The sequence below is a fragment of the Eptatretus burgeri genome, chromosome 10, assembly GCF_056783735.1.
Source record: "Eptatretus burgeri isolate ZD-2024b chromosome 10, Ebu_testis_v1, whole genome shotgun sequence".
Lineage (NCBI taxonomy): Eukaryota > Metazoa > Chordata > Myxini > Myxiniformes > Myxinidae > Eptatretus > Eptatretus burgeri.
In genome coordinates, this window is record NC_140970.1 from 2617696 (window position 1) to 2641104 (window position 23409).

Genomic DNA, 23409 nt, shown 5'->3' on the forward strand with positions numbered 1-23409 from the left:
AATTGGTGAATAAATCACCTTGGAGTAACTGGCACATAGTCAGGGCAATTCAATATTATTATTTTATGAGCGATTATGTTATTGTCTTTCTTTCGCCAAGTTTGGAAATGCAGTAAGAAGCTTGGGCTAGGTATGGTTAATGGAGGTGGCAAAGACTTGATATGGATGGGTGATGACATAATATTGTAGTACACTGCTGCTTATACCCCGAGACTCTTTAGAAGGAATAGTGGGATAGAAAAGCCTCAGGAAAGTGGTTCCACAGACGGGAGAAATAAGGAACAAAAGAGTTGTTTTTCAAAATCTCAGTTGATTGTACACATCAGCTAAGACCTCTTCATGCTCAGTCTCGGAGAGGTATTGACTGATGTATTGGTGGCTCATCAGGGAAATAGATAGGTGGGTTATTTTGATGATCCTTCAGGGGCAACAGGGTGACTGATATTTGCCAGGATTGAAAAATGTTCCATTTCTCAGATGAGTGTCTAATAATTTCCAGATCGGCAGAAAGTGATGCAGCTACTGACTGCTTATCAGTGGGATGATTTGGTGTTCAACACAGTGTGGAATCACCTGAAAAAATGAAGGTTTTTTTTTTCCCCAGAGCATTCAAGATGTCGTTTATGTGGATGAGGAATAGGACTGGACCAAAGACACTGCCTTGGGGAATTCCACCCTCCACCAAGAACACTCACTTATCCTGAGAAGAGAGGAGAGGGTTCAATTGATAGCAACACGTTGCCTGCATGAGTGAAGAAAGTCATAAAGCCAGGAATTAAAGCCGCCTTGTGTGCCACAGCCAGAGGGCTTGGGAAGCAAGCATGATGCCAAACTGTGTTGAATGCCCGAGATATGTCAAAGGAGACTGTCCTGTCTTGTTTGAGATTTAGGGCCTTCAACCATTAATAATAAATAATAACCATTTCTTTCACGCCATGAGGTGCATAAGGCTGCCGTGGCAGTTTCATTTGGCTGTGGAGTACAGGCCTGGACGGGTCGCGACTCCGACGCAGGATACTCAAATGGCTTATTACCCCAGTAAGCTGGTACTCATTTTGCCGACCTCGGAAGGATGACAGGCCGAATCAACCCCCTGGTGTTAGTGAGGGGAATAAGGGAAAACATCGTTACACGCTGGACAAAAGTGCCAATGTTTTTTGTGGTTACCTATGGACTTAATAAATAAATCCCATGCTCCAAAAAATCGGACCATATTTTCATGTGATTATGGGTCAAAATCCAAGATGGCGGCCGAATTTTTTTTTAAATCGATAAATAATTATAACTTCGCTCATATTGGTCGTAAAAATATGTGTAAACTATCTATTTGTAGGTAATGATGCCCAGGGAGTCGATTGGAACCATCAGATTTGGGATTAGATCATCAGGAACTAAGATAATGGTCACATGTAGAAAAAATATGGGTCGCTCAATACGAACATTGACGTTTCGCGAGACACATTTGTTATACGAGACATACTTTGCTGGATACATATTTTAATAAAAACTGAACCATTATATCATGTACATGTGTATATGATGTACACTAATGAACACAAGCAAATTAGTTCTTTTCGCAATTGCAGCTACACAGGTCAGTGCAGTTCAGCCCAGATTTGATACATTTGCAGATGCGACAACCACGCTCGGATTTACAGCCACATTTGATAAGTTCAGTGCAAGCTTTTGCAGCTTCTGGTATTTCATCCAAATTGGTTCCCATTGGTCAGCTTGTAAACTCCATCCAAACGCTTCAGGCGACGGTATGATAACGTGGGCCTGCCGACTTGCTGACCAAATTCCAGCCTGAAGGATATCTCTCTTGACATGTTGTACCAGTGCATCCTGCAACAAAGTAGTATGTACATTGCTATAAGACAAACTGATTGGGTATACACTAACTTTCAATCTTGCTATTTAATTCAAGCATTCTGCTTAATACCTTTAGTACGAAGTACCTTAGTTGGTGGAATATTTTCAAGAGGTCTGCTTTTCTTGGAGAACAACTCCCGCCTCGCATCGTTTATGTCGGCGTCATTGCTTGTTTTGTCATACATGACGGTTGTGAAGCATTCAAGGTGTTTAAATTGAGGCGATCCAGTAGTATCCAACGTTTCAAAGGGATGATTCCAGATGAAGAGGAAGGCTTCAGTAACCAAATGGTAGCTTTTCCATGATTGCCAGGCACTATTTTTGCCCTTCCCGAAAAAATACGAGGTGGTATCACTCCCTGAAAATGCGTGGAATACAGGAAGTGCCCGAGCGATCCTTTCTCCAAGGCTTACAGATATGGCGTTGAGGCTGTGAACACAAAAGTTTTTGCCAACACCAAATGCTACACAGAGCTCCAGGTCAGGTTGCAGTTCCAGCAGATCGAATAAATGGCCGACAAGGATCACAAGCACATCTGTGTCAACCGTACGCACTTGTACTTTCTTGGCCCCATGCTGCAGAGCATGTACAATATGGAACACAATCCTGCTGTCTGCTTCTTCGTGTGTGCAGTCTGACATCACGTGACTTGTGCCTCTGGAAACAACTGTAGTGCCATTCGTTATGTAGATGCCTTTTTCAGCAGGCCAGTCGCCATCAGCCACTTTCTGTGTCAAAAATGAGAAGAGTTCATCTTTATTGGATGAATCCAACAGGAAATCGTTCCACTTGGAAGGTATCTTTGTTCTTGGATTGACCTTGAGGCGCACACCACTGCCTCTTCGTTCTCTTGTGGATGCCTTGATGCTGCTTGGTAAGTATTGGTCCCAGACGACATCTATCCTGTCTCTGACATACTGTAGCTCACGCAAAAGAAATGGCAAGCACATAGACTGTGCGTAGTCATCAAAGGTAGTAGCAGTAGCAGCTGACAAAGTATGGGCTAGGACGGCACCATCAAATATCTTACAGTCCACTGTCCTTGGAAGTTCGTCTTGTTCACCTTGTTCGAATACTTCAATGCACCTAATCAAATCTGACTTGGTGCCCGTCCGAAGTTTTCCATGATCCGACATACTGGGAGGGTACAATTGATTTTCATGCGAGAAAAATATGTCTAGATCTCCATCCCGCTGTTGATTTGCGATGTACAGTCGACCAAAAAGGCTTGCATCACTTTGAATGGCTGTGAGCTCTTTCGTTTTGGAGGTTTTCTTTAGTTTTGGTGTTTGGAACAAATGCAGTTTGTTCTTTTTGATTGACTCGTGAATAGACTTGCTTTGTTCTGTGAAGACCTCCTTCTTAAATATGTTGTACTGAGCATTTCCAAGAGCTTCTAATCCTTTCATAGCATTAACTACTTCCTGGTCAGCGCATTGACGTGTATGAAGAACCAAGAGTTCTTGGTAGTCATCAGAGAATGGATTTCCATACGCATTGATCGTCTGAATGAGGTTGTTTGTTTGCTGCTGGAATAACTTCTGTGCAGACAATCCTTCGTCGTGATGGTGGTACTGAAGATCGGCATCGTTGGAAGCCAAGTATTCGTTTTCAAAAGATGTGACCACTTGAGCTTGTTCAGGACCAGCGATCATCCATCTCTTCAAGGACTCAGGTTTTTCAGTCGGTCCGATAGTTTGACAGTTTGAATTGGTATGTCCCCTCCTCGGCAGATTCCTCCATGTATGTTACAAGTTCAACAAATACTCTTGAATTGATCATTTTGGCTCGTTGATTCAGCTCACGTTGGTCGGCCTTTGTTGGACTATTCTGTCGCCTGTAACCACGATAGTCATTTTGGTACTTTGTCAGACATTCTATATGGTACTTGAGTTCATTTGTGACCAGATCCCCACATAGTGTTTTTTGCAAGTACTTTGCCGTCTTGCATTTCGGTGGCCATTAACTTTAAATTGTACTCTGTACATTTAGTTGCATATTCATGCAGTTTTCTGGGGCCACTCTCATCACAGAATAAACAAGTGTCCTTGCTTGATCCCGTTGACTCGCTTTGATCGCTGGGATGCGCTGGTATCTGGAGCTTTTTGATCGTCTTGTTGTTTACGTTTTTTTATTCAGCTCTCGTTCAAGTTTACTTTTATTAAACTTTTGGTGGCATGCCCGATGCCAAGAAGCGTTGTTTTCTGCAAAACATTCTGGGGTGCCATGTTCGCCAAAATCAACATCCACCGGCAATGCACCTATCTCTTCGAACTCTCTGACGTTGTCAAGAAAGTCCTTATAGACGTTGTCGGCATTGCGGTTCTGTCTGTTCTTTGGACATGAAAGAGGTGAAGTGTATCTACTGTTCTGGAAAATGACACAAATTGTCCAGTCCATGGTGTGATGTTTCACTGAACAGTAGATTCAGGGCTGTTTACAACCTGTAACAAAGAAAATAAACATTATCCAACCGCCACATAATATACAATTACTTCCAGATGAATCTTCTATGAGGGCGTTAGACAAAGTGAAATATGCATCATCAAATTATCAATTTGCCTACAAATAAATACATGATATAGGAAAGATGATAGTCAACATGTACACAACTTATTTGAGCGCAACAAAAAAAGTCATTAAAACATGTAACGTGAACCGTCAATTTTCATATTGAGCGACCCATATTTTTTCTACATGTGACCATTATCTTAGTTCCTGATGATCTAATTCCAAATCTGATGGTTCCAATCGACTCCCTGGGCATCATTACCTACAAATAGATAGTTTACACATATTTTTTACGACCAATATTAGCGAAGTTATAATTATTTCTCGATTTTTTTTTTTTTTTTTTTCGGCCGCCATCTTGGATTTTGACCCATAATCACATGAAAATATGGTCCGATATTTTGGAGCATGGGATTTCTTTATTAAGTAAGTCCATAGGTAACTACAAAAATTATTGGCACTTTTGTCCAGTGTGTAACAATATTGCCCCACTATGGAGCTAATTCCCCTCACTGTTATTTCAACGACACAACAGGGGCTCAAACTCAAGATCCTCAGATCTTAAGCCAGCCACCTTAACTGTTAAGCCAACGCCAGGTTTCCTCCAACCATTGCTAAATCATTTACCAACCATTGCTTTGCTAACCATAACATTTGCTAACGATTGATGTGCCCAGGGAGACTTTCCTGACCTCTTGTTTTTGCATCGAGGGCTCACAACCATTGCTAAAACACTTGCCAAGCATACCATTTAATAACTATTGCATTGTTTGAAAATTTAAATAAAATCACGAATTTAATGTATACGAGGTGTGTTCAAAAAGTATCCAACCTTAATTTTTCGTGCGTAAACAAATGAAGCTAGGGAGACGTGGTTTGGTGCACGTATGTAGGCGATCCTAATCCGTATGCGTGAATATTTTCCCGCCTGCAGAAGCTGTCGGTCGCCGACGGACCGCCGATGAGTGAGGAAGTGTAAGTGAGCGCCGTCGGATTTTCGTTTTTGACAAAATGATTGCCTCATCGCCAGTGATCACTGTGTTGAAGAAGTTGGGATCGCTGTTCAGTCTCCAGCATGTCCTGTGCGATCTCCAAACAGAGTTGCTTCTGCTCGATCGTTAGCAGCTTTGGCACGATCTTCGCTGAGATTCTCCTTAAGCCCAAATCCTCAGTCACAATGGAATGAACGGATCCAATGCTGATGCCCGCCTCATCTGCAAGTTCTCTGATCGTGATTCGACGATCCTGCATCAGCAGGGTCCTCACTTGGTCAATGACGATCTCATTTCAGGATGTTGAGGGCCTACCAGAACGTGCTTCACTTTCCACTGATGTGCGACCATCTTTGAAGCGGTTGTACCACACTTTTATCTGTCTGGTGCCCATTGCTTCGTTCCCGAAGGCCTGTTGAATCTTGCGGATCGTTTCCACTTGGGAATCGCCAAGCTTTACACAAAATTTGATGCAGTAGCGTTGTTCAAGTTTTTCCGTCATTTTGTCAAAAACGAAAATCCGACGGCGCTCACTTACACTTCCTCACTCATCGGCGATCTGTCGGCGACTGACAGCTTCTGCAGGCGGGAAAATATTCACGCATACAAATTAGGATCGCCTACATACGTGCACCAAACCACACCTCCCTAGCTTCATTTGTTTACGCACGAAAAATTAAGGTTGGATACTTTTTGAACACATCTCGTATATAGTTTGGGCATGTAAAAAAAAAAAAACCCTTTAAATTTCTGGAAATAAAATCTAATTAGCTCTTTTTTTACCTTTTCTTGGTCAGCCGGGAGCGTTTTTGGCCCGTCTTTCACGAACCAGCTGGCCATGCCTGACATTCGACTCAAGCTGATAGGAATTTGTTGATGGTATGGGCGATAGCTTGCCAACTGTTTGTACAAGACGAGGATCTTTAATATGCACCAACTATTGCTATCAGATGGGACATCGAGCTAAATGTCCATGTGGAGGATGGTGTAGCTTACAATGCAACACCTGCAAAGCACCAACCTCAGTTTATATTTGGATCAATATAATCGAACCAAGCTAGCCAGCTCCAAGGGTAAGTGTGATACCTCGGAACCATCCTGTCGGATGGATTTCAGTCTGAAATAATTGCATTTTTAATAAGAGTGACATTAGTTGATTCAAAAAGTTTGCCACTGCAGCTTTGGTTCCTCATACGGTCAAAAAACACTGGTCTATAGCATCATATACTTATGAGGGTCAAAAGCCCCTTGAGAAATCCTGGCTGCACTCATGTTCCCTAAATGTTCTCCGCACCCTCTATCTTCCTTTTTTCCCTCTTACCTTTGCATTCTCTTCACCATTCCTCCTCTCCTCATCTTCTTCCTCCATCTTATTACCCCTTGCTCCCTTTTTACTATCCTTTGCATCGTCACTTTATCTTCTCCCTTGTGTTTTGCTCGCTCTCGTGCCCTCCCTTTATCTTCTTCCTCATGCCCGCCCTTAAACATCTGTCATACCCGCCTTTCATCGTCTCCGTCGTGCCCGCCTTTCGTCATCTCCGTCGTGCCGCCTTTCGTCGTCTCCGTCGTGCTCGCCTTTCGTCGTCTCCGTCGTGCTCACCTTTCGTCGTCTCCGTCGTGCCCGCCTTTCGTCGTCTCCGTCGTGCCCGCCTTTCGTCGTGCCCGCCTTTCGTCGTCTCCGTCGTGCCCGCCTTTCGTCGTCTCCGTCGTGCCCGCCTTTCGTCGTCTCCGTCGTGCCCGCCTTTCGTCGTCTCCGTCGTGCCCGCCTTTCGTCGTCTCCGTCGTGCCCGCCTTTCGCCGTCTCCGTCGTGCCCGCCTTTCGCCGTCTCCGTCGTGCCCGCCTTTCGTCGTCTCCGTCGTGCCCGCCTTTCGTCGTCTCCGTCGTGCCCGCCTTTCGTCGTCTCCGTCGTGCCCGCCTTTCGCCGTCTCCGTCGTGCCCGCCTTTCGTCGTCTCCGTCGTGCCCGCCTTTCGTCGTCTCCGTCGTGCCCGCCTTTCGTCGTCTCCGTCGTGCCCGCCTTTCGTCGTCTCCGTCGTGCCCGCCTTTCGTCGTCTCCGTCGTGCCCGCCTTTCGTCGTCTCCGTCGTGCCCGCCTTTCGTCGTCTCCGTCGTGCCCGCCTTTCGTCGTCTCCGTCGTGCCCGCCTTTCGTCGTCTCCGTCGTGCCCGCCTTTCGTCGTCTCCGTCGTGCCCGCCTTTCGTCGTCTCCGTCGTGCCCGCCTTTCGTCGTCTCCGTCGTGCCCGCCTTTCGTCGTCTCCGTCGTGCCCTCCCTTTATCTCGGTCCTCGCTCCCTCCCTTTGTCTCGGTCCTCGCGCCCTCCCTTTATCTCGGTCCTCGCGCCCTCCCTTTATCTCGGTCCTCGCGCCCTCCCTTTATCTCGGTCCTCGCGCCCTCCCTTTATCTCGGTCCTCGCGCCCTCCCTTTATCTCGGTCCTCGCGCCCTCCCTTTATCTCGGTCCTCGCGCCCTCCCTTTATCTCGGTCCTCGCGCCCTCCCTTTATCTTGGTCACTTTATCTTCTCCCTTGTGTTTTGCTCGCTCTCGTGCCCTCCCTTTATCTTCTTCCTCATGCCCGCCCTTAAACATCTGTCATACCCGCCTTTCATCGTCTCCGTCGTGCCCGCCTTTCGTCATCTCCGTCGTGCCGCCTTTCGTCGTCTCCGTCGTGCTCGCCTTTCGTCGTCTCCGTCGTGCCCGCCTTTCGTCGTCTCCGTCGTGCCCGCCTTTCGTCGTCTCCGTCGTGCCCGCCTTTCGTCGTCTCCGTCGTGCCCGCCTTTCGTCGTCTCCGTCGTGCCCGCCTTTCGTCGTCTCCTTCGTGCCCGCCTTTCGTCGTCTCCGTCGTGCTCGCCTTTCGTCGTCTCCGTCGTGCCCGCCTTTCGTCATCTCCGTCGTGCCGCCTTTCGTCGTCTCCGTCGTGCTCGCCTTTCGTCGTCTCCGTCGTGCTCGCCTTTCGTCGTCTCCGTCGTGCCCGCCTTTCGTCGTCTCCGTCGTGCCCGCCTTTCGTCGTCTCCGTCGTGCCCGCCTTTCGTCGTCTCCGTCGTGCCCGCCTTTCGTCGTCTCCGTCGTGCCCGCCTTTCGTCGTCTCCGTCGTGCCCGCCTTTCGTCGTCTCCGTCGTGCCCACCTTTCGTCGTCTCCGTCGTGCCCGCCTTTCGTCGTCTCCGTCGTGCCCGCCTTTCGTCGTCTCCGTCGTGCCCGCCTTTCGTCGTCTCCGTCGTGCCCTCCCTTTATCTCGGTCCTCGCTCCCTCCCTTTGTCTCGGTCCTCGCGCCCTCCCTTTATCTCGGTCCTCGCGCCCTCCCTTTATCTCGGTCCTCGCGCCCTCCCTTTATCTCGGTCCTCGCGCCCTCCCTTTATCTCGGTCCTCGCGCCCTCCCTTTATCTTGGTCCTCGCGCCCTCCCTTTATCTCGGTCCTCGCGCCCTCCCTTTATCTCGGTCCTCGCGCCCTCCCTTTATCTTGGTCCTCGCGTCCTCCCTTTATCTTGGTCCTCGCGCCCTCCCTTTATCTTGGTCCTCACTTCCTCCTTTTATCTTCGTCCTCTCGCCCTCCCTTTATCATAGTCCTCGCGTCCTCCCTTTATCTTAGTCCTCGCGCCCGCCCTTTATCTTGGTCCTCACACCCTCCCTTTATCTTGGTCCTCGCCCCCTCCCTTTATCTTGGTCCTCGAGTCCTCCCTTTATCTTGGTCCTCGCGCCCTCCCTTTATCTTGGTCCTCACTTCCTCCTTTTATCTTCGTCCTCTCGCCCTCCCTTTATCGTAGTCCTCGCGCCCGCCCTTTATCTTGGTCCTCACGCCCTCCCTTTATCTTGGTCCTCACTTCCTCCTTTTATCTTCATCCTCTCGCCCTCCCTTTATCTTGGTTCCCTAAATGTTCTCCGCACCCTCTATCTTCCTTTTTTTCCCTCTTACCTTTGCATTCTCTTCACCATTCCTCCTCTCCTCATCTTCTTCCTCCATCTTATTACCCCTTGCTCCCTTTTTACTATCCTTTGCATCGTCACTTTATCTTCTCCCTTGTGTTTTGCTCGCTCTCGTTCCCTCCCTTTATCTTCTTCCTCATGCCCGCCCTTAAACATCTGTCATACCCGCCTTTCATCGTCTCCGTCGTGCCCGCCTTTCGTCATCTCCGTCGTGCCGCCTTTCGTCGTCTCCGTCGTGCTCGCCTTTCGTCGTCTCCGTCGTGCTCGCCTTTCGTCGTCTCCGTCGTGCTCGCCTTTCGTCGTCTCCGTCGTGCCCGCCTTTCGTCGTCTCCGTCGTGCCCGCCTTTCGTCGTGCCCGCCTTTCGTCGTCTCCGTCGTGCCCGCCTTTCGTCGTCTCCGTCGTGCCCGCCTTTCGTCGTCTCCGTCGTGCCCGCCTTTCGTCGTCTCCGTCGTGCCCGCCTTTCGCCGTCTCCGTCGTGCCCGCCTTTCGCCGTCTCCGTCGTGCCCGCCTTTCGTCGTCTCCGTCGTGCCCGCCTTTCGTCGTCTCCGTCGTGCCCGCCTTTCGTCGTCTCCGTCGTGCCCGCCTTTCGTCGTCTCCGTCGTGCCCGCCTTTCGTCGTCTCCGTCGTGCCCGCCTTTCGTCGTGCCCGCCTTTCGTCGTCTCCGTCGTGCCCGCCTTTCGTCGTCTCCGTCGTGCCCGCCTTTCGTCGTCTCCGTCGTGCCCGCCTTTCGCCGTCTCCGTCGTGCCCGCCTTTCGTCGTCTCCGTCGTGCCCGCCTTTCGTCGTCTCCGTCGTGCCCGCCTTTCGTCGTCTCCGTCGTGCCCGCCTTTCGTCGTCTCCGTCGTGCCCGCCTTTCGTCGTCTCCGTCGTGCCCGCCTTTCGTCGTCTCCGTCGTGCCCGCCTTTCGTCGTCTCCGTCGTGCCCTCCCTTTATCTCAGTCCTCGCTCCCTCCCTTTGTCTCGGTCCTCGCGCCCTCCCTTTATCTCGGTCCTCGCGCCCTCCCTTTATCTCGGTCCTCGCGCCCTCCCTTTATCTCGGTCCTCGCGCCCTCCCTTTATCTCGGTCCTCGCGCCCTCCCTTTATCTCGGTCCTCGCGCCCTCCCTTTATCTCGGTCCTCGCGCCCTCCCTTTATCTTGGTCACTTTATCTTCTCCCTTGTGTTTTGCTCGCTCTCGTGCCCTCCCTTTATCTTCTTCCTCATGCCCGCCCTTAAACATCTGTCATACCCGCCTTTCATCGTCTCCGTCGTGCCCGCCTTTCGTCATCTCCGTCGTGCCGCCTTTCGTCGTCTCCGTCGTGCCGCCTTTCGTCGTCTCCGTCGTGCTCGCCTTTCGTCGTCTCCGTCGTGCTCGCCTTTCGTCGTCTCCGTCGTGCCCGCCTTTCGTCGTCTCCGTCGTGCCCGCCTTTCGTCGTCTCCGTCGTGCCCGCCTTTCGTCGTCTCCGTCGTGCCCGCCTTTCGTCGTCTCCGTCGTGCCCGCCTTTCGTCGTCTCCGTCGTGCCCGCCTTTCGTCGTCTCCGTCGTGCCCGCCTTTCGTCGTCTCCGTCGTGCCCGCCTTTCGTCGTCTCCGTCGTGCCCGCCTTTCGTCGTCTCCGTCGTGCCCGCCTTTCGTCGTCTCCGTCGTGCCCGCCTTTCGTCGTCTCCGTCGTGCCGCCTTTCGTCGTCTCCGCCGTGCTCGCCTTTCGTCGTCTCCGTCGTGCTCGCCTTTCGTCGTCTCCGTCGTGCCCGCCTTTCGTCGTCTCCGTCGTGCCCGCCTTTCGTCGTCTCCGTCGTGCCCGCCTTTCGTCGTCTCCGTCGTGCCCGCCTTTCGTCGTCTCCGTCGTGCCCGCCTTTCGTCGTCTCCGTCGTGCCCTCCCTTTATCTCGGTCCTCGCGCCCTCCCTTTATCTCGGTCCTCGCGCCCTCCCTTTATCTCGGTCCTCGCGCCCTCCCTTTATCTCGGTCCTCGCGCCCTCCCTTTATCTTGGTCCTCGCGTCCTCCCTTTATCTTGGTCCTCGCGCCCTCCCTTTATCTTGGTCCTCACTTCCTCCTTTTATCTTCGTCCTCTCGCCCTCCCTTTATCATAGTCCTCGCGTCCTCCCTTTATCTTAGTCCTCGCGCCCGCCCTTTATCTTGGTCCTCACACCCTCCCTTTATCTTGGTCCTCGCCCCCTCCCTTTATCTTGGTCCTCGAGTCCTCCCTTTATCTTGGTCCTCGCGCCCTCCCTTTATCTTGGTCCTCACTTCCTCCTTTTATCTTCGTCCTCTCGCCCTCCCTTTATCGTAGTCCTCGCGCCCGCCCTTTATCTTGGTCCTCACGCCCTCCCTTTATCTTGGTCCTCACTTCCTCCTTTTATCTTCGTCCTCTCGCCCTCCCTTTATCTTGGTCCTCGTGCCCTCCCTTTATCTTCGTCCTCGCGTCCTCTCTTTATCTTAGTCCTCGCGCCCTCCCTTTACCTTCGTCCTCTCGCCCTCCCTTTATCTTAGTCCTCGCGTCCTCCTTTTATCTTAGTCCTCGAGCCCTCCCTTTATCCTAGTCCTCGCGCCCTCCCTTTACCTTCGTCCTCTCGCCCTCCCTTTATCTTAATCCTCGCGTCCTCCCTTTATCTTAGTCCTCGCGCCCTCCCTTTATCTAAGTCCTCGCGTCCTCCCTTTATCTTAGTCCTCGCGTCCTCCCTTTATCTTAGTCCTCGCGCCCTCCCTTTATCTTAGTCCTCGCGCCCTCCCTTTATCTTAGTCCTCGCACCCTCCCTTTACCTTCGTCCTCTCGCCCTCCCTTTATCTTAGTCCTCGCGTCCTCCCTTTATGTTAGTCCTCGCGCCCTCCCTTTATCCTAGTCCTCGCGCCCTCCCTTTACCCTCGTCCTCTCGCCCTCCCTTTATCGTAGTCCTCGCGTCCTCCCTTTATCTTAGTTCTCGTGCCCTCCCTTTATTTTAGTTCTCGTGCCCTCCCTTTATCTTAGTCCTCGCGCCCTCCCTTTATCTTAGTCCTCGCGTCCTCCCTTTATGTTAGTCCTCTCGCCCTCCCTTTACCTTCATCCTCTCGCCCTCCCTTTATCTTAGTCCTTGCGTCCTCCCTTTATCTTAGTCCTCGCACCCTCCCTTTATCTTGGTTCTCGCGCCCTCCCTTTATCTTGGTTCTCGTGCCCTCCCTTTATCTTGGTCCTCACTTCCTGCTTTTATCTTCGTCCTCTCGCCCTCTCTTTAGCTTGGTCCACGCGCCCTCCCTTTATCCATGTCCTCGCATCCTTCCTTTATCATAGTTCTCGCACCATACCTTGATCTTGGAATTGCACCTTCCCTTTGTCTTTGTATTGTGCCTTCCCTTTGTCTTTGTATTGTGCCTTCCCTTTATCTTTGTATTGTGCCTTCCCTTCATCTTTGTATTGTGCCTTCCCTTCATCTTTGTATTGTGCCTTCCCTTCATCTTTGGATTGCACCTTCCCTTCATCTTTGGATTGCACCTTCCCTTCATCTTTGGATTGCACCTTCCCTTCATCTTTGTATTTCACCTTCTCTTCATCTTTGTATTGTGCCTTCCCTTTATCTTGGTCCTCACGCCCTCCTTTTAACTCAGTCCTGGCGACCTCCCTTTATGTTTCCCTCACACCCTCCCTTTATCTTGGTCCTCACACCCTCCCTTTATCTTCTTCCTCACATCCTCCCTTTATCTTGGTCCTCACAACCTCCCTTTATCTTCTTCCTCACACCCTCCCTTTATCTTGGTCCTCGCATCCTCCCTTTTCATTCTCTATCACTCCTTCCCTTTGCATTCTCACTCAAGCCCTGGTTTTATCTTGTCCCTCACGTCCTCCCTTTCTCTACACCATCATCCCTACCTTGCATACACGCCATCATCCCTTCCTTTTAAAAAATCATCTTCCCCTCCTTTCATCTGCACCATCGCCACCTCCTTCATATCTTCACCATCGCCGCCGCCTTTTATGCCCTCCCTCAACACCTCCCTTTATCTACTCCCTCTCGCACACCCATTATCTACTCTCATACCCTCCCTGTATCTCCACACTCATTCCCTCCTCTCATACACTCCCTCGTGACCTCCCCTTATCTACTCCCCCGCAAACTCCCTTCTGTCCTTCCTCATGCTCTCCCATTATCTACCCTCTCATGGCCTTCCGTAATCGGCTCCCTCGCGACTTGGCTTTATCTTCCCCCTCCCCTCTCCTCCCTTGTCTTCTCCCTGTCCCCCATCCCTGGTGTATTTTCTTCCTCCTGCAATCCCTTTACATAACTCCTCACACCCTCCCCTTATATTTTATCTTATAATCCCTTTATCTTATTCCTCGCCAAATCCCTTTTTCTTAGTCTTCACACAATCGCTTTATCGTAGTCCTCGTGCAATCCCTTTATCTTGGTCCTCACGCTCTCAATTTTTCTTCATCCTTGCATCGTACCTTCATCTCAGTGCTTCGGCCCTTCCCTTATATTAGACCTCGTGGCCTCCTCTTATATTAGGCCTTGTGCCCTCCCATAATATTCATCCTCATGCCCTTCCCTTATATTAGGCCTCGTGGCCTCCTCTTTTCTTAGCCCTCGCATCCTCTCTTTGTCATATTCCTTGCGCCTTCCCTTTGTCTTAGTCTTCGAATCCTCCCTTTATATTAGTCCTCACGTAATTCCTTTATCTTAGTCCTCGCGCAATCCCTATCTCTTAGTCCTCATGCCCTCCCTTTATCTTAGTCCTCTCGCCCTCCCTTTATCTTGGTCCTAGCGTCCTCCCTTTATCTTAGTCCTCGCACCCTCCCTTTATCTTGGTCCTCGCGCCCTCCCTTTACCTTCGTCCTCACGCCCTCCCTTTATCTTAGTCTTTGCGCCCTCCCTTTATCTTAGTCCTCACGCCCTCCCTTTATCTTCGTCCTCGCGCCCTCCCTTTATCTTGGTCCTCGTGCGTTCCCTTTATCATCGTCCATGTGCCCTCCCTTTATCTTAGTCCACGCGTCCTCCTTTTATTTTAGTCCACACTCCCTCCCTTTATCAGCATCCTCGGCTCCTGAGTCCCTCCTTTTATCTTAGTCCTCGGCTTCTCGTGACCTCCCTTTATATTCGTCCTTGGCTCCTCGCTTCCTCCATTTATCTTAGTCCTTGGCTTTTCACTTCCTCCCTTTATCTTTGTCCTCGGCTCCTCACCCTTTCCCTTTATCTTTGTCCTTGGCTCCTCGCACCCTCCCTTTATCATACTCCTCGCACCATTCCTTGATCTTAGTATTGCGTCTTCCCTTCGTATTTGTATTGTGCCTTCCCTTTATCTTAGTCCTTCCACTCTCCCTTTATCTGACACCTCACGCCCTCCCTTTATCTTAGTTCTTTCACTCTCCCTTTATCTGAGACCTCACGTCCTCCCTTTATCTTTGTCAACACGACCTCCCGTTATCTTAGTCCTCTCGCACTCCCTTTACCTTCATCCTCTCGCCCTCCCTTTATCTCAAGGCCTGGTCACACCTTGACGTTTTAGCAACGTATGCTGGTTTTTGAATTTTTTTTCTAAAACGCTGGCACACGTTGAATACGTTATGGGTAAGTTTTGATAACATTGAGAGCACGCTGAAAAACGCTGCCATACGTCGTTGTACGTTGGCTTTAAACGTTGTACTTTTTGGTTGTCCTCAAATTTTTTCATGCTTGAAATTTCACGACGTATGCCGGCATATCACTCACACGTTCCGCTACGCTGGCCACAAGTTGTATGCACGGTCTGCGATCGTTGACAGACGTCAACACATGCTACTTGTAAGTTAATCATAAGTTGAGACACGCCGAGGTAATGTTTAGCGTACCTGAAACTTATTTCTAACCTATGATTAACGTGTTGTTGGCACGTTACGCGATCGTTGCCACACGTCGACAGACGTTACTTTTAAGTTACTCATAGGCTGAAAGACGTCGGTATAATGGATCGTCCTTGCTTCAGCGTCCACGGCCACGGCCAGGACACTTATTTGCAGCATTCTTCAAACTTTTCTTCGGCATGACGAGGATGTTCACACTTCGATGTCTAGCTTGGCTATGATTCCAATTGTCCATCGGCAGCGTCTATTTAAAATAGTCGAGTTTGAGCGTTTTAACACGTTCAGAAGAAACACTTCAAATTTCAAAACCCCAGCGTCAAAAAGCAAAGGCGAGTGACAGGCATTTAAATCGTTCATTGTAAACAATGAAAATAGCTGAGTGGTACCGTTTAAAAGTGGTTGAGTGGAAAAAAATCCAATTGTTGAGCGCAAGCGTCTACTTTCAATAGTGGAGATGCAGCCATTTAAATCGTTGAGTTTATCATTTAAATCGTGAAACGCAAGGACGATCCATCATAACCCGCACCCTCCCCCTCACACTCACCTACTACTGCCAACATGAACAAACTACTACTAATACTAATGCTGATACTGATACTGATACTGTTACTGCTGACATGGACATCGACTCAAAAAGGAACTCGAAAACACCGTTGGGTTCCCCTTTTATGAGCAGAATTTTTATATACCAATTCCCAAAACCGCTGGGAACACGTCTTTATATGGCAGTTGTAACCTAGAAACACGTTCATTTATTTTTTTTTTTTTATCGACCGGAAGACGTCATTGGAATACGTCTACATACGTCGATGTGTGTTGGGACTACGTAAAGAATTGGTTCAAAGCACGTCAAACATAAGTTAGAAATAAGTTTCGCGTAAAAAAGACATTACCGCGACGTGCTTCGACTTATGAGTAGCTTATAAGTAGCCTTTGTGGACGTGTGTAAGCGTCCACATATCGTGTGTAAAACTTATCCCCATCGCATGCGGAACGTGTGTCATACGCCGAGTACGTCGTAAAAATTTGAACATGTTTAAAAATTCTTGACGTACTCTACTTACTATGACGTATGATAGCGTACTTTAGCGTTGTACTCACGTATACCAAACTTACTCATACCGTATTTGACGTGCCCCAACGTTTTAGACACATTTTTCTGAGGTCGGCATACGCTGGCAAGATCGCCAAGGTGTGACCGCGATGTTGTCACTTCCATTTCTACGGCAGTTATGATTCGAATCGTTGTGCGTTCGCCTTTTAATAGGCTACGTCACGACATCGTCGGCGATGCGTGCAACGCGCTATGCCTAAGTTAGACTATCGTTGGGCATCAGTTGTGTAGGCCGACAACAGGTTCAGCATTCGTTGGTATAAGTTATCTATAACACAACGAAACGTTCTGTGTCCATTGCCAATGCGTTATACATAAGACCAAGTCGCTATGAATACGTCCGAATCTTTAAAAAAAAAACATCAAAAGTTCAACGTAAGCCAGCGTTTTACATACATTTTAATATGTTGCCATCGCTGGCTAAAACGTCAAGGTGTGACCGGGCCTTTAGTCCTCGCACCCGCCCTTTATATCAGTCCTCGCGCCCTCCCTTTATCTTCGTCTTCATGCCCTCCCTTTATCTCAGTCCTGGCGCCCGCCCTTTATCTCAGTCATCGCCTCCTCCCTTTATCTTAGTCTTCGCGCCCTCCCCTTATCTTAGTCCCCATGCCCGCCCTTTATCTTCGTCCTCGCTGCCTCCCTTTATCTTAGTCCTGGTGCCCTCCCTTTATCTTTGTCCTCGCACCCTCCCTTTATCTTAGTCCTTGCGTCCTCCCTTTATCTTTGTCGACGCGACCTCCCGTTATCTTAGTCCTCACGCCCTCCCTTTACCTTCATCCTCTCGCTCTCCCTTTATCTTAGTCCTCGCGCCCTCCCTTTATCTTAGTCCTCACGCCCTCCCTTTACCTTCGTCCTCTTGCCCTCCCTTTATCTTAGTCCTCGCGCCCTCCCTTTATCTTGGTCCTCACTTCCTCCTTTTATCTTCGTCCTCGCTCCCTCCCTTTATCTTAGTCCTCGCGCCCTCCCTTTATCTTAGTCCTCGCGCCCTCCCTTTATCTTGGTCCTCGCGCCCTCCCTTTATCTTAGTCCTCGCACCCTCCCTTTACCGTCGTCCTCTCGCCCTCCCTTTATCTTAGTCTTCGTGTCCTCCCTTTCTCTTCTTCCTCATGTCCTACCTTTCTCTTCTTCCTATTGTCCTCCCTTTCTATTCCTCCTCATCCCTTGCCTTTCTCTCCTACCTCGTGTCCTGCCTTTCCCTCCTTCCTTGTGTCCTCCCTTTCTCTTCTTCCTACTGTCCTCCCTATCTTTTCTTCCTCATCTCCTCCCTTTATCTTAGTCCTCGCGCCCTCCCTTTATCTTAGTCCTCACGCCCTCCCTTTACCTTCGTCCTCTTGCCCTTCCTTTATCTTAGTCCCCGCATCCTCCCTTTATCTTAGTCCTCGCGCCCTCCCTTTATCTTAGTCCTCGCGCCCTCCCTTTATCTTAGTCCTCGCGCCCTCCCTTTATCTTGGTCCTCACTTCCTCCTTTTATCTTCGTCCTCGCTCCCTCCCTTTATCTTAGTCATCGCGCCCTCCCTTTATCTTTGTCCTCGCGTCCTCCCTTTAGCTTAGTTCTCGCGCCCACCCTTTATCTTTATCCTTGCGCCTTCCCTTTATCTACGTCCTCGTGCCCTCCCTTTATCTTAGTCCTCGCGCCCTCCCTTTATCTTAGTCCTCACGCCCTCCCTTTATCTTAGTCCTCGCGCCCTCCCTTTATCTTAGTCCTCGCACCCTCCTTTACCGTGGTCCTCTCGCCCTCCCTTTATCTTAGTCTTCGTGTCCTCCCTTTCTCTTCTTCCTCATGTCCTACCTTTCTCTTCTTCCTATTGTCCTCCCTTTCTATTCCTCCTCATCTCTTGCCTTTCTCTCCTACCTCGTGTCCTGCCTTTCTCTCCTTCCTTGTGTCCTCCCTTTCTCTTCTTCCTACTGTCCTCCCTATCTTTTCTTCCTCGTCTCCTCCCTTTCTCTCCTTCCTCGTCTCCTCCCTTTCTCTTCTCCCTTGCTCCCTCTCTTTCTCTTCTCCCTTGCTCCCTCCCTTTCTCTTCTCCCTCGCTCCCTCCCTTTCTCTTCTCCCTCGCTCCCTCCCTTTCTCTTCTCCCTCGCTCCCTCCCTTTCTCTTCTCCCTTGCTCCCTCCCTTTCTCTTCTCCCTCGCTCCCTCCCTTTCTCTTCTCCCTTGCTTCCTCCCTTTCTCTTCTCCCTCGCTCCTCCCTTTCTCTTCTCCCTCGCGTCCTCCCTTTCTCTTCTCCCTCGCGCCCTCCCTTTCACTTCTCCCTCACGTCCCTCCCTTTCTCTTCACCCTCGCTCCCTCCCTTGCTCTTCTTCCTCGCTCCCTCCCTTTCTCTTCTCCCTCGCGCCCTCCCTTTCTCTTCTCCCTCGTTCCCTCCCTTTCTCTTCTCCCTCGTGCCCTCCCTTTCTCTTCTCCCTCGCTGCCTCCCTTTCTGTTCTCGCTGCCTCCGTTTGTCTTCTCCCTCACTCCCGCCCTTTCTCTTCTCCCTCGCTCCCTCCCTTTCTCTTTTCCCTCGCTACCTCCCTTTCTCTTCTCCCTCGCTCCTTTCCTTTCTCTTCTTCCTCGCTCCCTCCCTTTCTCTTCTTTCTCGCTTCCTCCCTTTCTCTTCTTCCTTGCTCCCTCCCTTGCTCTTCTCCCTCGCGCCCTCCCTTTCTCTTCTTCCTCGCCATCTCCCTTTCTCCTCTCCCTCGCTCCCTCCCTTTCTCTTCTCCCTCGCTCCCTCGCTTTCTCTACTCCCTCGCTCCCTTTCTCTTCTCCCTCGCGCCCTCCCTTTCTCTTCTCCCTCATGCCCTCCCTTTCTCTTCTCCCTCGTGCCCTCCCTTTCTCTTCTCCCTCGCACCCTCCCTTTCTCTTCTCCCTCGCGCCCTCCCTTTCTCTTCTCCCTCGCTCCCTCCCTTGCTCTTCTCCCTCGTTCCCTCCCTTTCTCTTCTCCCTCGTGCCCTCCCTTTCTCTTCTCCCTCGCTGCCTCCCTTTCTCTTCTCCCTCGCTCCTTTCCTTTCTCTTCTTCCTCGCTTCCTCCCTTTCTCTTCTTCCTTGCTCCCTCCCTTTCTCTTCTCCCTCGCGTCCTCCCTTTCTCTTCTTCCTCGCCATCTCCCTTTCTCCTCTCCTTCGCTCCCTCCCTTTCTCTTCTCCCTCGCTCCCTTTCTCTTCTCCCTCGCTCCCTGCCTTTCTCTACTCCCTCGCTCCCTTTCTCTTCTCCCTCGCTCCCTTTCTCTTCTCCCTCGCTCCCTCCCTCTTCTCCCTCGCTCCCTCCCTTTCTCTTCTCCCTTGCTCCCTCCCTTTCCCTCCCACTCGCGCCCTCCCTTTCTCTTCTCCCTCGCTCCCTCCCTTGCTCTTCTTCCTCGCTCCCTCCCTTTCTCTTCTCCCTCGCCCCCTCCCTTTCTCTTCTCCCTCGCTCCCTCCCTTGCTCTTCTCCCTCGTTCCCTCCCTTTCTCTTCTCCCTCGTGCCCTCCCTTTCTCTTCTCCCTCGCTCCCTCCCTTTCTCTTCTCGCTTCCTCCCTTTCTCTTCTCCCTCGCTCCCTCCCTTTCTCTTCTCCCTCGCTCCCTCCCTTTCTCTTCTCCCTCGCTCCCTCCCTTTCTCTTCTCGCTCCCTCCCTTTCTCTTCTCCCTCGCTCCCTCCCTTTCTCTTTTACCTCACTGCCTCCCTTTCTCTTCTCCTCGCTCCTTTCCTTTCTCTTCTTCCTCGCTCCCTCCCTTTCTGTTCTTTCTCGCTTCCTCCCTTTCTCTTCTTCCTTGCTCCCTCCCTTTCTCTTCTCCCTCAAGCCCTCCCTTTCTTTTCTTCCTCGCCATCTCCCTTTCTCCTCTCCCTCCCTCCCTCCTTTTCTCTACTCTCTCACTCCCTTTCTCTTCTGCCTCGCTCCCTCCCTTTCTCTACTCCCTCGCTCCCTTTCTCTTCTCCCTCGCTCCCTTTCTCTTCTTCCTCACTTGCTCCCTTTCTCTTCTCCCTCGCTTCCTCCCTTTATCTTCTCCCTCGCTCCCTCCCTTTCTTTTCTCCCTCGCTTCCTCCCTTTCTTTTCTCCCTCGCTGCCTCCCTTTCTTTTCTCCCTCACTTCCCCCTTTCTCTTCTCCCTCGCTCCTTTCCTTTCTCTTATCCCTCACTCCTTTCTCTTCTCCATCCCTCCCTCCCTTTCTCTTCTCCCTCGCTCCCTCCCTTTCTCTTCCCTCTCGCTTCCTCCCTTTCTCTTCTCCCTCGTTCCTTTCCTTTCTCGTCTCCCTCGCTCCCTCCCTTTCTCTTCTCCCTCGCTCCCTCCCTTGCTCCCTCCCTTTCTCTTCTCCCTTGCTCCCTCCCTTTCTATTCTCCCTCGCTCTCTCCCTTTCTCTTCCCTCTCGCTCCCTCCCTTTCTCTTCTCCCTCGTGCCCTCCCTTTCTCTTCTCCCTCGCTGCCTCCCTTTCTTTTCTCCCTCGCTTCCCCCTTTCTCTTCTCCCTCGCTCCTTTCCTTTCTCTTATCCCTCACTCCTTTCTCTTCTCCATCCCTCCCTCCCTTTCTCTTCTCCCTCGCTCCCTCCCTTTCTCTCCCCTCCCGCTTCCTCCCTTCCTCTTCTCCCTCTTTCCTTTCCTTTCTCGTCTCCCTCGCTCCCTCCCTTTCTCTTCTCCCTCGCTCCCTCCCTTGCTCCCTCCCTTTCTATTCTCCCTCGCTCCCTCCCTTTCTCTTCTCCCTCGCTCCCTCCCTTTCTCTTCTTCCTCGCTCCCTCCCTTTCTCTTCTTCCTCGCGCGCTCCCTTTCTCTTTTCCCTCGCTGCCTCCCTTTCTCTTCTCCCTCGCTCCCTCCCTTTCTCTTCTGCCTCGCTCCCTCCCTTTATCTTCTTCCTCGCTTCCTCCCTTTCTCTTCTTCCTCGCTCCCTCCCTTTCTCTTCTCCCTCGCGCCCTCCCTTTCTCTTCTCCCTCGCCATCTCCCTTTCTCCTCTCCCTCGCCATCTCCCTTTCTCCTCTCCCTCGCTCCCTCCCTTTCTCTTCTCCCTCCCTCCCTTTCTCTTCTCCCTCACTCCCTTTCTCTTCTCCCTCGCTCCCTCCCTTTCTTTTCTCCCTCGCTCCCTCCCTTTCTCTTCTCCCTTGCTACCTCCCTTTCTCTTCTCTCTTGCTCCCTCCCTTTCTCTTTTCCTCGCTTCCTCCCTTTCTCTTCTTCCTCGCTCCCTCCCTTTCTCTTCTCCTTCACGACATCCCACTGTCTTCCACCTCATGTCCTCCCTCTATTCTTCCTCGCACCCTCCTTCTCTCTTTGACCTCATTCCTTCCCTCTCTTTTCTACCTTGTTTCCTCCCCCTCATTTCTCCCCCATGCCCTCCCTCTCTTTTCTCTCTCGTGCCCTCCCTCTTTTTTTTCTCCCTCATGCCCTTCCTCTCTTTTCTCCCTCGTGCCCTCCTCTTTTCTCCCTTGTGCCCTCCTCTTTTCTCCCTCATGCCCTTCCTCTCTTTTCTCCCTCGTGCCCTCCCTCTGTTCTCTCCCTCATCCCCTCCCTCTCTTTTCTCCCTCATGCCCTTCCTCTCTTCTCCCTTGCGTTCTCCCTCTCTCTCTCTCTCCCCCTCTCTTTTCTCCCTCCTGCTCTTCCTCTCTTTTCTCCGTGCCCTCCCTCGTATCCTTCCTCTTTTTTTCTTCCTCGTGTCCTCCCTCTCTTTTCTTCCTCGTGTCCTATTTTCTCCCTCATGCCCTTCCTCTCTTCCCTCTTGCGTCCTCCCTTTCTCTTTGTCGCTCTCTTTTTCTCCCTCTCGCCCTCCTCTTTTCTCCCTCGTGTCCTCCCACTCTTTTCCCCATTGTGCCCTCGCTGTCTTTTCTCCCTCACTCTCTCTCTCTTTTCTCCCTCACTCTCTTTTCTCCCTCACTCTCTTTTCTCCCTCACGCTCTCTTTTCTCCGTCACTCTCTCTTTTCTCCGTCACTCTCTCTTTTCTCCGTCACTCTCTCTTTTCTCCGTCACTCTCTCTTTTCTCCGTCACTCTCTCTTTTCTCCGTCACTCTCTCTTTTCTCCGTCACTCTCTCTTTTCTCCGTCACTCTCTCTTTTCTCCGTCACTCTCTCTTTTCTCCGTCACTCTCTCTTTTCTCCGTCACTCTCTCTTTTCTCCCTCACTCTCTCTTTTCTCCCTCACTCTCTCTTTTCTCCCTCACTCTCTCTTTTCTCCCTCACTCTCTCTTTTCTCCCTCACTCTCTCTTTTCTCCCTCACTCTCTTTTCTCCCTCGTGCCCTCTCTTCTCTCTTGCGCCCTCCCTAGCTCTTCCCTCTTATGCGCTCCCTTTTATTTTTTTCTCGCTCCTTCCTGTTGGCTCCTTTCTTTCCTGTCCTTTTTCATACTTTTTTTTTTTTTTTTTTTGGTCACATACCTTCCCACTCCCTCCCATGCTTCTCTTTCAACAGTTTTTTTTTGTCTCTCTGTCCGCTCTTCCCTTTTGCTGATATATACTTTTTTTCACATTTTTCTATTGGTGTCTGTCTTTCATAAAGAGTGTTTATATGGAGGACTAGCAAAAAGCAGTTAATTGCATATGAAATGCCTCACGTTTTTGAAATGTGAAAGAAGACTGGCTACACTAACAATGGCAAAACTGCTTGTATTACAATCTAAATCACTAACACCTCAACTCGATCTTAACCCTTAATACCCAACACCTGATCTCATCTCCTATCCCTGAACCCTTACTGCCACTTTCAATCCCCACCCCCTAACCCTCAATCCTGACCCCCACCCCGGCAGCTTTCTAACGGGCGTCCAGGGGAGCGCCGGCCAGGTGCGAGGGGCTGCAGGGATGGTTGGCAGGTGATTGAGGGCCCAGCGCTGCCTGACTAGGCTGCAATGCCTGCCTCACACCTTGCCTAGCACCTCAGTGTCAATTTTTTGTTTGTGTGCTTCACTTTTTATTTATTTACTGTTGGTTTTCCCTAGTTTTTATCATTTTTTTTTCAATGTCCATTCTTTTCATTTCTATGTTTTGTGAGGCACGCATCACACAAAGTTAGTTCAGCAAGCTAATATATCTGGTTTATCTTGGCAAGTGAACCTCCTCCTCATTTATTTTAAACCTATAGACTGCTCACCAAGAAATGTTCTTTCTTAGCAACTCGACGCACTTCATTAACTTGGCAAGTAAGAAAATTTCCTGGTAATGTAATTCACTCCATTACGAAAGTGTTTTACATTGCACTGCAGCATTTTTGCTTGATAGGTACATAATTTTCTAAGTTCTACGTATCCACAAAAGACTCTTTGAAATACCCTGAAAATACTCGTTTTCACTCTTTGAAATACT

At 50.5% G+C, this 23409-nt stretch overlaps 2 protein-coding genes across 9 annotated transcripts in view; one reads left to right on the forward strand and one right to left on the reverse strand.

Moving 5' to 3' along the window:
* BCOR (BCL6 corepressor) overlaps positions 1–23409 on the forward strand; it is a 159958-nt gene that overhangs the window by 67567 nt on the left and 68982 nt on the right. For 6 of the 8 annotated variants that reach the window (XM_085896832.1, XM_085896827.1, XM_085896831.1 and 3 more), the window contains one exon: positions 22857–22919. The exons of the other annotated variants lie outside the window; for them this stretch is intronic. In XM_085896832.1, coding sequence (XP_085752958.1) covers positions 22857–22919 — 63 coding nt within the window. The remainder of the gene's footprint in view (positions 1–22856; positions 22920–23409) is intronic. 8 annotated transcript variants of the gene reach the window in all.
* LOC147017816 (uncharacterized) lies at positions 1481–3527 on the reverse strand. Its single transcript, XM_085899873.1, is given in 3 exon segments — positions 1481–1704; positions 1707–1845; positions 1959–3527. Coding segments are annotated over 3 exon segments (1848 nt in total). The 3' UTR covers positions 1481–1564.